Source organism: Ammodytes marinus (genome assembly GCF_949987685.1).
Source record: "Ammodytes marinus genome assembly, chromosome: 13".
Classification (NCBI taxonomy): Eukaryota; Metazoa; Chordata; class Actinopteri; order Uranoscopiformes; family Ammodytidae; genus Ammodytes; species Ammodytes marinus.
In genome coordinates, this window is record NC_137217.1 from 6,623,341 (window position 1) to 6,636,373 (window position 13,033).

A 13,033-nucleotide genomic window follows, 5' to 3' on the forward strand; every position below is an offset into this window, starting at 1 on the left:
GGCAAGGCATGATGGCTTTTTGAGCGAAACTCCCATTGCTCTGTGCAGTGATCTGTAAATGGATGTATCAGTGTGTGGTATATCATGATATACATTAACAAGATGTTAATCATCAGCAAGAAAGAGCTGATCCTAAAGCCAAGGTAAGTGTTTCTGAGTACAGCACAAATAATCATATATTATATACTTGCGACAAAATTAAGACTGAAGAAGAGGTATGAGTATTGGGTTGTTGTCCACTGAGCGCTGAGGTTCAGTGCGGTTCTGCACGCATTTATTTGAGTTTCCACTGACAAAAGTTGGAAAGGGTACCAAAATAAGCAAACCGTGCTGCATGTTTCTTTGTCACCCTTGGAGCTGGTTTAAGCTCCACATTGCAGTCCGTTGATTGGTCTGCAGAACATTCATTTTCGGGATATAACCCGTCATGTGAAATCACCTTGGCAAGAAAAAAAGATTCTAGTGTTTGAAAAAAAAGGGCGGGGCACAGCTCTATGTTTATTGCGTTGCGTTTATCCTCTTAATAGAATTATTCAATGGGCTACACTGTGTCCCACTGCTACAATGTCATGGTAGTTACATAGCTGCTGCTGCACTGTTACTGCCATCTGACATATATCCCGGCAGTGGCCGACACAATCCAGATCTAGGGTCACCGTTCCTTACCAGACCGTTCCAAACCGGACTCTGCTGCTCAGTGGAAATGAGGCAAACGCATACATCTATCGGTGAGTAAGTCATCATTCATGTGCTTATATAAGCTGATTGCAGTATGTACCTCAGCTCTTTTCTCTGGAACATCCATCCCCACCATGTTGTCTCTGAGCAGCTGCTGAAGGAGCTGCACCTGGGCCACGCTGAGGTAGAAGTCCAGACTGCTGGTCACGTTGACCTCCAGGGAGTGGCCACACACCACCACCTCCTACAGAGAGAGATAGAACAGGGGGAAATGAAAAGAGGGAGAGGTGTGTGGGGGAGAGCAGGAAGGACATCCAATAACACATACAGATTGTTCGGCTCCTCTCTGTCTTTTTCTTTGATTCTCTTTGGTCTATTTACTTTCTATCTCTCCTCTATCTCCGCTCTGTTTAGCTCGGTTGTTCCCTATTCCCCCTCTTCCCTCTGTCCTCTCCAGGGTCCCACCCACAGCCACAAGTTCAAACCTCAGCCCGGAGGCTACATCTAACAGGATATCACTCACTGACACGCGGGGTTCAACCACACACACACACACACACACACACACACACACACACACACACACACACACACACACACACACACACACACACACACACACACACACACACACACACACACACACACACACACACACACACACACACACACACACACACACACACACACACACACACACACACGCACACACGCACACACGCACACACGCACGGGCCAGACCTACAGTAACTGCACACAATGGTATTTGGCCACTACTGTGTAAACATAATCCATTCAGACCCACTGTTTGAAAACATCAAATGACTGCTAATAATTTATGCATTATCCAGTGTGACATTAGTATCACAATTTGTTTTTGTTTGGTCTGGTTTGGATGTATAAACATTTTGAATATACTATTATTATAACCATTATCTGCAGCAGTAGGGGAATAAGGTCATAGGATCATATGATTAAAATAATAAGTTAAAAGAGGTTAGAAGTTACGTGAAAACCAATATGAATTTTATTATAGAAATTGTGATAATGTATGTGTATGTCTGTGTGTGTGCCTGTGTCTGTGTTGCGTGTGTCAGGGCCGACTATGGATTAGCTGTTAGGCATTGTCAAGGGGCACGTTAGCGTGGACGGACGAGGCATCAAAGAGGCAGGAAGTCTCAGAGAGCGGTGCCAGAAAACATCAGCTGTATAAGCAGAAAGGTTTGAACCCTGCGGGTCAAAAGCCTCCATTACACGGCGGACTAGCTGAGGGATTCCTAATGAGTAAGTTACTGTACGTTAGGAGGAGAAACCTAAATACTTCTGACATCTCACATAATCAATGTCTATTTTCATACGGCGGACGGACTGTGAGAGTAATGGTTACAATCATGGTCACAGAAGGTCGCGGTCAAAGGGGACGCCGTGTCAGCGTGAGCAGTGGACAAACTTTTACAGAGCGGAAGAAGAAAAAATACGCAACCTCTGAATGACAGACTGTGGATACCTACATCCACACATGACCTAATGTCAAATATCAAACTTTGATGGTAAAAATACAGACACTGTGATTTTTTTCACTTTTACTGTTTTAATCTGTTCGTTATTCATAATTTTAAAGATAGGGCCAATTCGATCCAATATTGGTATCAGGTTTAATATGGCTGCAATACACTCATCAGATAATGGACTTGCGCCACAGATCCATGTTCTGATCCAAATTCCATAGTATTTTCATTTTTGCCTAAAATAATTTAGTAATTCAAAAGTTCTGAAACCCAGACATCGGAATCTGATTGGCACTGAACAATTGTGAATCGTTGCATCTGTCCTTTTAATAAAATACTTTGGAGAGAAAGATATAATGCTGGATTCATAAACAGCAGTGTAGAGTTAATACAGACCTCTGCCTGCCCGCAGTCAGGGGATATGTTCTTGCTGAAGATTATGGCCGGGGCAGCGGTCAATCGGACAGAGAAGTCAGTCAGGATAGGTGTCAGGATGGCCCTCCGCTCCTGGTGCCTCCTAATACTGAACAGAGATACATACACAGTCCACTGTTAGCACACAGCTGTATTTTTCAACCCTGAAATAAACAAAAAAACTATGGCATGAATGCTGACATTTGGAGATCATTATTGTTATCAATGTTATTCAGTTGGAGATGCATCCTTTCAAGCAGGTATGTATAACAGACCTGAGCCTACGTTTAAATTAAAAATAATTCATTACTAAATCATATTCGAGTAGCATGGTACTGGTGTCGACGCAATTCTACCATTACATTACAATACAAACAGCAACCATGAGGGATCGATTATTCACTCACATTCCCCAAGCTTTATTTACTAATAACGTGTCATGGTTACCAGTTGTAAAGTCTTTGTGAGACTGTCTCATCTGCCAGAGGATGACAAGTAAACACAACAAAGTCAAGTCCACAACATTTTCAAAAGTGAGTTTTTGTTTTGCGCTCAGCTGACAGGCAGACACACATTTCAAACCTACCCTGGCTTTTTAAATTGAAACCAGTAGGATGCAAAGCTGAACTCACCATAAGAGACCTCAAAATGGATTTTATTCATACGCCAAACCTGTGAAATATTCCCCTAAGTGAGCTTTTTTTTTCACATTTTAGCTGGAAGCTTTACTATGGTTACACAGACAGAGTGAGACCTTATTTGACAAGTCTCAATTGGGAACACCCCTTAATTGTATATACAAGATCAAATAGAGGCCTACTCTCTCCACTTCACTAATGTTCATTCCCACAATCAAGTCATATTTGTGGGAACATTTGTTAGCAGTAAAACAAATACACAAGTGGGCTTTATAAGGTGGTGTTAATTGCCACATCTGCTGCTATTAAAACAATCAAGTGGTACGACTTCCAATATTTATAGTTGGACAGGATTAGAACAGACCCTGATTCTAGGTGGCCTATAGTACAGTACCAAGATCATATTCACTTCTGCTACACAAATGTGCATTACCAGTGCCCTTAAGGGATTATTTTTTGACACATTTCTTAGAGTAGAGAGTTTGAGGGAGACCTAATTTGAAGGTGAAATGATCTGTGAGGCCAATTGGTGTTGACTAATCTCCCCCTCAGACAGGGATTGAAACAATGAGTGTCTCGTTGCATGGGACAGGTGCTATCATTCACCAGCATGGCTAGGAGGCGTGGGGCTCGGTTTACCAGTAATATGGCCCTGTGTGTGTCTCTGTGAGTGTGTGTGTGTGTGTGTGTGTGTGTGTGTGTGTGTGTGTGTGTGTGTGTATGTATGTGTGTGTGTGTGTGTGTGTGTGTGTGTGGGTGCACCTTTGAATGGGTGTGGTGCAGTGCAGAAAAGATGGAAAGATTGACTTTGTTTTCCTACATGGCCACATAGTGTGAACAGTAAATGGAGATATCCGTGGCATGAGAGAGAGAGAGCGAGAGAGAGAGAGAGAGAGAGAGAGAGAGAGAGAGAGAGAGAGAGAGAGAGAGAGGGAGGCCTGCACTGGGTGGCTGACAGGAGGGAAGAAGATGGAGAGAGTTCACAGCTCCGTGACACAGGGTCTTTTCCTAGCCGACAACTACACACTGTGACGAGGACAGATCCTGTCAGTGGATCCACAAGGCTGGTATTTCCTCGCAAAAAAAAAACCTCAGGAAGCCAACTGAGGCCACTGCGGACCCGCAACTACTGGAATTGAACCCGAAAAGACTGCAGAGTGAACACGCACAGAGAGTCCAAAAGCGGGAGAGAGAGAGAGAGAGAACAGGGTATCGATGTAGGCAGTGAGGGAAAGGTGTGAACTTTGGAAGTGGTGCGTGTCAAAACTTGTTACAAGCGAGGCGGTGGATTTCTGCGGGTGATTGCAGCGGACAAGTAAAGCTGTGAACTTGACTCCCCCCCTTCCCTTTTCCTCGGTGTGTTGGAACATTCTAAATCACATGTTCAGTTATGACTTGGTTCGCGGTGGTGGCTGAGGCCGGGGGTAACATACAGTGCAGTACGCAGCAGTAAAAAGCCCAAATTTCTTTCCGACAGAACCTCCAGTTCTGTTCCTGCCACGGTGAGGAGAAGAGGGGAACGAGGAGGCAACCGCAGCCGCCCTGAATGATTTGTTTGGAAGCTGAGAGTGAGAGCCAGGGTGAAATTCAAAAAACCTCAATAACAATAGCAACTCTGACCTTCCCAGCATGAACACACAGAAGCATATAAACTCACTGATGTGCCACTACATTACTAAGAAAATGAAAATAAGAAGAGATGAAGTTAATGTATTCTGATTATGAGATGATTAATCGCTACGACACTCACTGTGTTGGCAACAAGTGACTATGAAAACTCAAATGACCACTGGTACAGTGTAAATTCTTTGAGTATAAAAGTAAGTGTTAAGCTACATGTTAGGTCATCGTATAATCAAGTTCTGAATAGAAATCCAGACCTGCAGCTATAGTATGCCGAAAGAAAAGTTGATTTGACCCAAAAGGCATTCGGCATCTTCTGGAGCCCAAAGTGTGAGCCCAAAATCTCACCTCATTGCCCTGTCAGACAATCTGGCCTTGGCACTAGACCCAGGCGGCCCTGTTCTCATCCACAGAGTAGGAAAGAAAAAAATGTGAGTGCAGTGAGCCTCGGTAGCCCCTTGCTAATATGAGCTCGTAAGAAATCAGTTATTAGAGTGTGAGACTCTAACTCAGGTCCAGCTCCGCTACTTAAATGGGCTGTTTTACAACAGACCCTGGCTGACACCATGTGAGAAGGTCAAGACAAAGGAGGACTTTGGGACGGATGGTCAACACTGCTGTGAAGAGAAAATGATAGTAAAATGAAGTCAGGGTGGTCTAGTGGTTAGAGATAACATCCCATAGGTCCACTCCTTTGTCTTGGGGAAATATTTAAAAAAACAATAGCTTTTCTTGATTGCTCATTCTGAGTCGCTCCAGCTGAAAGCATCACCTAACAGTGAATTGATATATGATATAAGATTTAAAGGTCACATTACATATGATGCTCATTTTCAGGTTCAAATATTTAAATTGGGTTTCACCGAGAAACTGTTTTCGTTGTGTAGTGTCCAAAAAAGCCTTCATAAATCTCACAGTGCAATTACTGTATCTCCTCTTTTCACCCTCTGTCTGAAACGCTCAATTTTAAGATAATCCCCACATTCCAAAAAGCCCAGTCTGCTCTGACTCGCCAGTTCCCCATGTGGGGGCAGAGGTACTTACTGTGGTATCAGCTCAATATGGCAGACTGGGGGTGTGCTTATCACAGGTGGAGGTCGTGCTACGTTAGGTTGGTAATGAGGGGGCGTGGCTTTTGGCGAAAAATCTGGCTGATCTTGTTTAAACACAGCTTTTGAGAAAGGTGGAGCAGGAGAAAAAAGAGAAAGAATTGTAATTTTCTCATACTTTGGGAGTCTGTAGACACAAATGAGACCCATACTAATGTTGGAAAACCATGAAAAAGTGAATTTCGCATAATAGGTGACCTTTAAGAATTTCTATCCATCAGAAAAGAAGCGGAAATGAATCAGATGTTGCTCATCAGGGAGCTGACAGGAAATGAGGTAAGAGTGAAGAAGTGGGAAGACATGCTATTGGTTGTGATACAACAAATGGTGTTACAGCAGCATCAGTGTCACCAGCCTCAGCACTACATGTGTCTATGTGTGTAAGACATACAGTTAAGAAAATATTATGTGTTCATGATGAATATGTACAGTGAAATAGTTTGTGTGTGTGCATTAGAGAGTGTACCTAAGTGTGTCTGTGTGTGAAAGGTGTGTGTATCTCAGCCACCCTCGCTTTAAACTCTGATGACCTGAGAGCGCTCAGTCTCAATCAGGCAGCTCCATGTTGATTCTGCGCTGCATTCTTCCACCAGGCTTATTTTTAGTTGACAGGGAACAAATCTGGACTCTTTGCCTGCGATTCTGTGATTTTTGGGCTCGTTCCCTCTCAAAACATGAGTGGAAAAAAAGGGATGTGGGGCCAAACAGGCTGTTACACTTGTGCTTGTTTTAGCTCCCGAGTCTATAAAAAAAATGACAGGGTTTGTAATTATGACTGTGCATGGAGAGACTCCATGATAGGGAGCTAACTCAATAACTACATGCTGCTCCCACATCAAGACTGATGAGTTAAATTTTGGGACATTCTTAGCGCACGCACACGCGCACACGCGCGCACACACGCACACACACGCACACACGCACACACACACACACACACACACACACACACACACACACACACACACACACACACACAGCACCTGACTAGGGGTGTAACGATATAATCTAGCAGCAATGCAAATTATACTCGCTGTGGTGTTTGTAAGGGAGCCCTTCAAATGCAACAGTGTGGCTCTTTTATGGCTTAAGCTCAGTAGTCAGTAGCTCAAGCTTTGGATATACGTATTACATGTATTACTAGTAAAGCATTATGGTTGGTTTTTAGTTGTCTTTCTACTGTCTTAATAACAATACAAATATCTATTTAAGTTACACTTAAATTATTCATCAAAGTGTGAATTTGATGACTAGTGTAAGCCAGCAGGGATTTACATGAAGACCAGCAAGTCTATAGCCTATTTCCACGATGCCAACGTATCAAAGGCCACTTAACTCAACTTTCAACTTACAACTATGCCTGGCCTAGTGGTAATACTATGCATATAGCCTACTTACTGTCTGGAGTCTATGTTTGCAGTGAACTCAAAGACATTAGAACTGTATATTAAAGTATTTGCTTAATTATCTCAAGTGATATTGTCAAGGCAATATTCAACAATGTTATCGCATATCGCATGTTTTCCTGATATCGTGCAGCCCTACAACTAAGCATTAAAAAAAAACATTATAATTCTGTGCCAATAATTGAATTGGTTCCACTGTGTAACTTGGATGAACGAGTCATAGAGCATCATTATCTGTGTGTCTACTGACGTGCTGGCCATGTTCCACTCCAGTGCAGGGTTCTGGGAGCTCCTCTCGCTCTCTGCCGACACACCTCCTTTGGTCCCCTCCTTGTCTGGCTTGAGTTGCTCCCACTGAGCCGTCCCTATGTTGATGGACTGGAGGTCTACCTGATACTGACGGTCCTCCACCTCCGAGCCCGGGTCACGCAGGATGCCCAGGTTCAGTGCACGTCTGCAGGGAAGAGAGAGAGAGAGAGGAAAAGGCCATTCAGGTTGAGTCACTTTACAAGTCAGATAGTGTGCTAATAACTCAAGTAGGCATAAGCCAGACTAAGACTGCTTAAATCCTTGACTAAGTGTATCCAGTCAACAACATATTGCAGCCTGGGGTAACACACAAGTCACATTCAACAAGCAGGTGTTTATGACAAATTATTTAATTCTTCTTTTAATTAAAAAAAAAAATTGTTTTGGAGGTTACATTGAGTCCGGCTGTACTTTATAGGGTCAATTACAAATTAGTACATGACTCCAGGAGTAGACCAAGTCGGCTGTAACACCGATCCCCGTAAAGAGGTTCTTCTGGCAGCAGGCCCTAACCACTACTGACTTCTTTCTTCCCCCCTGCCCATACTCAGTGGTTTGGTAGCACAAGTTTCTCACAGAATGATTTATGACTAAAACCAAAGCCTCTGGTCCTTGTACAGGCCCGGTCTCGGATAAACAATTCCACAGGCCTCAGGTGAAATCATTTGCCTTTTTATAAAGTCCTGATTAATGCCAGCTTATCATTGGCAGTAAACATTGCTTAAACCTCCTGGCTGGACGCACACAGTAGTCTGGAGACCGGCCGGGGTTCTTGCTGCTTGTGCTCTCTCTCTCTCTCTCTCTCTCTCTCTTTCTATTTCTGTCTCCAAAAAACACAGGACTTCTACAGTGTACACACACGGTAATATGCTAGAAGAGATGTAGAGATATGGCAGGAGTGGGCAGCCCGCTCTCTCTCTCTCTATCTCTCTCTCTCTCTCTCTCTCTCTCTGTATTTCAACTGCTACAGTCAAAGTGAGCAAAACACTGTCACACCAGCGCCAAGAAAAAATGATGTCATCTATTTTGCCTTTTTCAGAGACAAGATCCTGACGAATTCACGGGGCAAAGGGAATAATCAAAATTCAACATCTGCATATGACATCAGGGCTCTCGGTTCGTTATGATATGTTTATTTGTGCTGGTGAATTCAAATGAGAGCTTAAATGGTATAAATAAGGGCTTAAAACGGCTACAGATGTAGCGGCAGCATGAGTGGTTTTATTTGTTTCGGCAACGTCAATGGCAATTTTCATATAGCGTTTCCCTCCCCTTAGCCACACTGGAGAGGCCTCTACCAGAGCGTGATGTTATGACAATAAGCACCAAGTACAAAAACAATGGCAATGGGAGATCAGAGGTGTATAACTGGATTGAGCTGGGATTGTTGACATACAAACAAGTGAAACAGATCCTTAATCAACATTTGGAACCACATTTATCAACAGAGTATAGTATAAATCAAACCAAGAGCCCTGCAAGATTTGGGTGGGATGTGTCAGTCTAGATTCATTAGGGCTTTTGTAACAGTACCTCCGTCACCCTCCCCAACCCCAAACTGTATTTTTCACATTAAACAAACCACAGTTACCTCATACTCCTTCCAAATTATCTCTTAACTTCAGCTTATTTAGGAGACTCTCTTACTCACAATCAACATTACATGGGAGTCTGCAGCCAAGTCTCTGCGTTGCTGAGCCGCGGGGTCATCTCCAATGACATAAATAAATATGATAAACATTTGTCTTGGTCATGCAGCCAGTGGAAACCGGTGTGATTTAATATCAAAAGACATATTTCAGCCAATCGCAGGAAACGAGAGAGCTTCATTTCTGACAAATGAGGAGGGGAGGAATTTTGGAAGTTCCCCTTGGGGTGCAATAATAATTGAAGCCAGATTTTCTTGTTGTACATGTGGGGGGAAAACACTGGCGGTTTGACATATTTGATTGGTCATGTGAAGACCACACCGCTTGGCCAAGAGGAATCAGAGAATGCCTTGGGAAAGCACGGCACTCGCTCTGCCACCCGTACACACGGACGCACTAAAAACATACAGAGCAGGGCAGGTGGAACACGCCCTTTCTCACGTGCCATTATCAGACATCTGTCGGCCTCTGCCATGTGGAAAATCTGGAGCTCAATGAAAATAACAAGTCATAAATGACATGCCTTAGCAGATGAGGAAGGCAGGGAGGGAAGGGAGAGAAATTTTTCTCGAACACAAGTACTTAGTTTTGCCCTTGTTCCTGAGCCAACCTTATTTTAATTGCAGGAAAGGACCACAGAAACATTATTTTTTACGACAAAATTCGGCTATTTATAAAAATGGATCAAAAGCTCCGCAGTAAGCACGCGCTGTTTCATGGCATTCATGGCTATTATTTTGAAAAACATTTCTCCCTCTTCTGACACGATTTAAACCCCCAATTTGAGTCCGAAAAGCCACTGCGCCGATTTCGCATCAGAGCTGAAATATGAGGGCTCCCGTCCAACATCATTATGGCTCACAGTCAAAGCCTCCGTCCAATGCAAGCCCTCTCCAGTGGGAAACGGCAGACAAAACTAGCAAAGACATGGCAGTGTCATGCATCTAGAATGCAGGACTTGGAAAAGAGAGATTCACTGGTACTTCATCACAGAGAGAGAAATAATGATGTTCCAAATTCCTTTGAACAGAAAGAAATGAAGGCAAATTTACAAATGGGCAATTAATTGAAAGTTATGTTCCTCTGTTTAGCATTCTTTGGGCCTGTACATGTGCTGGGCAGAGCATCAATCATGATTTGTGTTATTAAGTAGACGTGTGGGAGGACTGAGTGCTTAACATGGAGCAGATTTGGGATGGTGTGCTGAAGTGGTAATAGGATTCAAGGAGGGGGAACCTTCTGGGCACATGCATTACACACCGGTTGAAACACACATTAGCTAATGCACATGTATATATGCGGACAAACAGAAAATGGGCCCATGCCGACACATGTTGCTGCTGCATGCCATACAGGCATTCAGTGTAACCAATGCAGGGATTTACGCTTAACAGCCAGAATTGAAATATAGCGCTTGCACAATAGGAGAGAGTAAAATGTAAGTAAAATAAAGGGTAGAGAAATCTGTGAAAGGGCTTGTTAAAAAAGAGCGAAAGTGGAATCTTAGGAGAGGTTGATTGCCACGCGAAAGTTTTGAAGGCTAACTGTGGTTCAAGGCTGTAAAACAAACCACATTGGGATCTGGTTGAGGCTCCCGGCCTGATGGTAGGAGTGTGGGAGAAGTGGGCTGTGTTACAGCCTCTTGTGGGGCAGAGTGTATCATGGCCCTTGGCTTTAAATGGCCTCCCACCTTCCTCTCTCAAGCTCCAGCCTACCCCCCCTCCAAACCCCATCCCCTGCCCCAGGCTGGTGGGGCAGGAAGCACAAGGGTAATACCAAGCGCCGCTGGCTTCTGGATCTCGTCACTCTGAAACCCGCAACCTGAACCCACAACCCCGGACCTGTTTTTCACTCCATTTCCCCGACAATCACATGCAATATATGTCTGCTTACACGTTCGACGGAGGCAGGAGTGAATGTGAATGTGAGTGTGAGTGTGCATGTGCTTGTGGTTGTGTGTGTGTTTGTGCATGTGCTTGTGTGTTTAAGAGAAATGGGGGCCCTTCTGCTTCTGCTCTCCTGCTAGAACATACATACTGAGTAGAAATTTCATTGAGATCTCAGGCATAATTCGGCCAAGTCAAGCTAAATTAGGTTTGTACACAGATGTGCTATATTTCATGAGTGCTCTGTGGTCTTTGTTTTGACCAGACCCCAACTACTGTATATTCAAAGTGAAAGAGCACATGCTACGGGAAACGCTAACGGTGCATGACTTGCTGTGTCATTTCGTTTTCTGGCGGGCTACTGTGCCACTTTGTTCAGATGCAAAAGCAACATCCAAGGCAAAGAGTTTTTGCGAGAGCAGCGTAAAAATAGTATAACTCATCCAATCATTCTAAAGACGTATCCTGAGGATTTTGAATGTTTTCTCCGTGGCACCAGATGCTATTAGCCAAACACCATTAGCACCCAGCAGCTCCTCCATGGTACTTATGTTGCGGAGAGACCAAAGCTGCACAGTGGCTTCCCATCCCGCTCCCTATGACTCCCACTGGCTCCAAGCAGAGTCCCCCCCGGGGTCTGTCGGTTTGCCGAGGGGGAATTCATAAGCATTATGATTCATGAAACTTGCAATTACTTAGTAAGTTAAGCGCCCCTGCCTACGGTGGTCCGCTCCGAACTGCCAGAAATTCTGCAACTTCTGAGCTGTGGATTTATGACCCCAGTCAGGTCCAATTGCTGTTAATTTGCATCTACCAATTATAGTAATTAAGGCTGTGAATTAGAACGCTGAGCAGCCCTCGGAGTGAGAGGGGGAAAATGATGTCGTGGAACATGGCAAGTCAGCAAAATACAAGATCCAGTCCCTAAGTGATTTTCATACCGCTGCTACTAAAATGATTTTTTGATGACTGGAGCTCTTTCAACAGGAGTCACACACAGGCACAAAAACAACAAAATATCCAGGACAACTAAGCTGCAACAATGCTCCAAATTTGTCACAGTTGGCAAAAACAAGGTACTTACTTGAGGGCGCTTCAGGCCAAGTGCAAACATTTCCAATGCTATAGAGTGGATCTTTTTTTAACTGGCACAATACACATAAACATGAATTGCAGCTTTCCTACATTGTGTCAGGGCTTTGATGTACGGACAAATTCCCATGACAAATGCTCAATAATCTATTATTTTTTAGCCCTGCGGCATTACTCATCCCCGGTGCTGCTCCCAACAGAAGCCTGTTATTCATTAGGCTGATTGCGCTTTAAAGACACTCATACCCGACCCATTATATCATATTTACACAAGATCTTAGGGGGAAACTATAACTTCTATATACAATACAAGCAGAGCTTAGCTGTAGCTCATACCACCCTCATGACAATGGTGTATGATGGTAAGGAGTTGAGAGAAAGAGCTACAAGAGAAGGCCCTCTGTTTACTTGACAGGGTGTACACACTAAACGCAGTGTTTGATCTTTGATTTCAACATATCTTAATTACAGGAGTCATTTATCTCCCCGTGCAGTTTACATGTCAGAGGAGTCATATTGTTATAAACACAGCCTGTATTAGACGTGTTGTGTTCTGAAGACACTGGGCTAACATGTGCGCGCCATGATGGCCTGTTAAAGATGTCGGTCTGGCCGGTGTAATTTATAGGCTCATCGTGCACTAATTCAAAATCTGCTCCTTGCATCAGAGCTCCATGTTGCAAAGAGGCCATGAATAAAGACCGGGACGATATTTCATTTG

At 43.8% G+C, this 13,033-nt stretch overlaps 1 protein-coding gene across 2 annotated transcripts in view; it reads right to left on the bottom strand.

Annotated features, from left to right (window-relative positions):
- The window catches only part of vps13b (vacuolar protein sorting 13 homolog B), a 379,499-nt gene that overhangs the window by 116,708 nt on the left and 249,758 nt on the right, over positions 1-13,033 (bottom strand). For both annotated transcript variants that reach the window (XM_080038971.1, XM_080038972.1), the window contains exons 32-34: positions 7,627-7,830; positions 2,583-2,709; positions 779-922 (exon numbers count right to left, since the gene is read on the bottom strand). In XM_080038971.1, the coding sequence (XP_079895097.1) occupies positions 779-922; positions 2,583-2,709; positions 7,627-7,830 (475 nt within the window). The remainder of the gene's footprint in view (positions 1-778; positions 923-2,582; positions 2,710-7,626; positions 7,831-13,033) is intronic.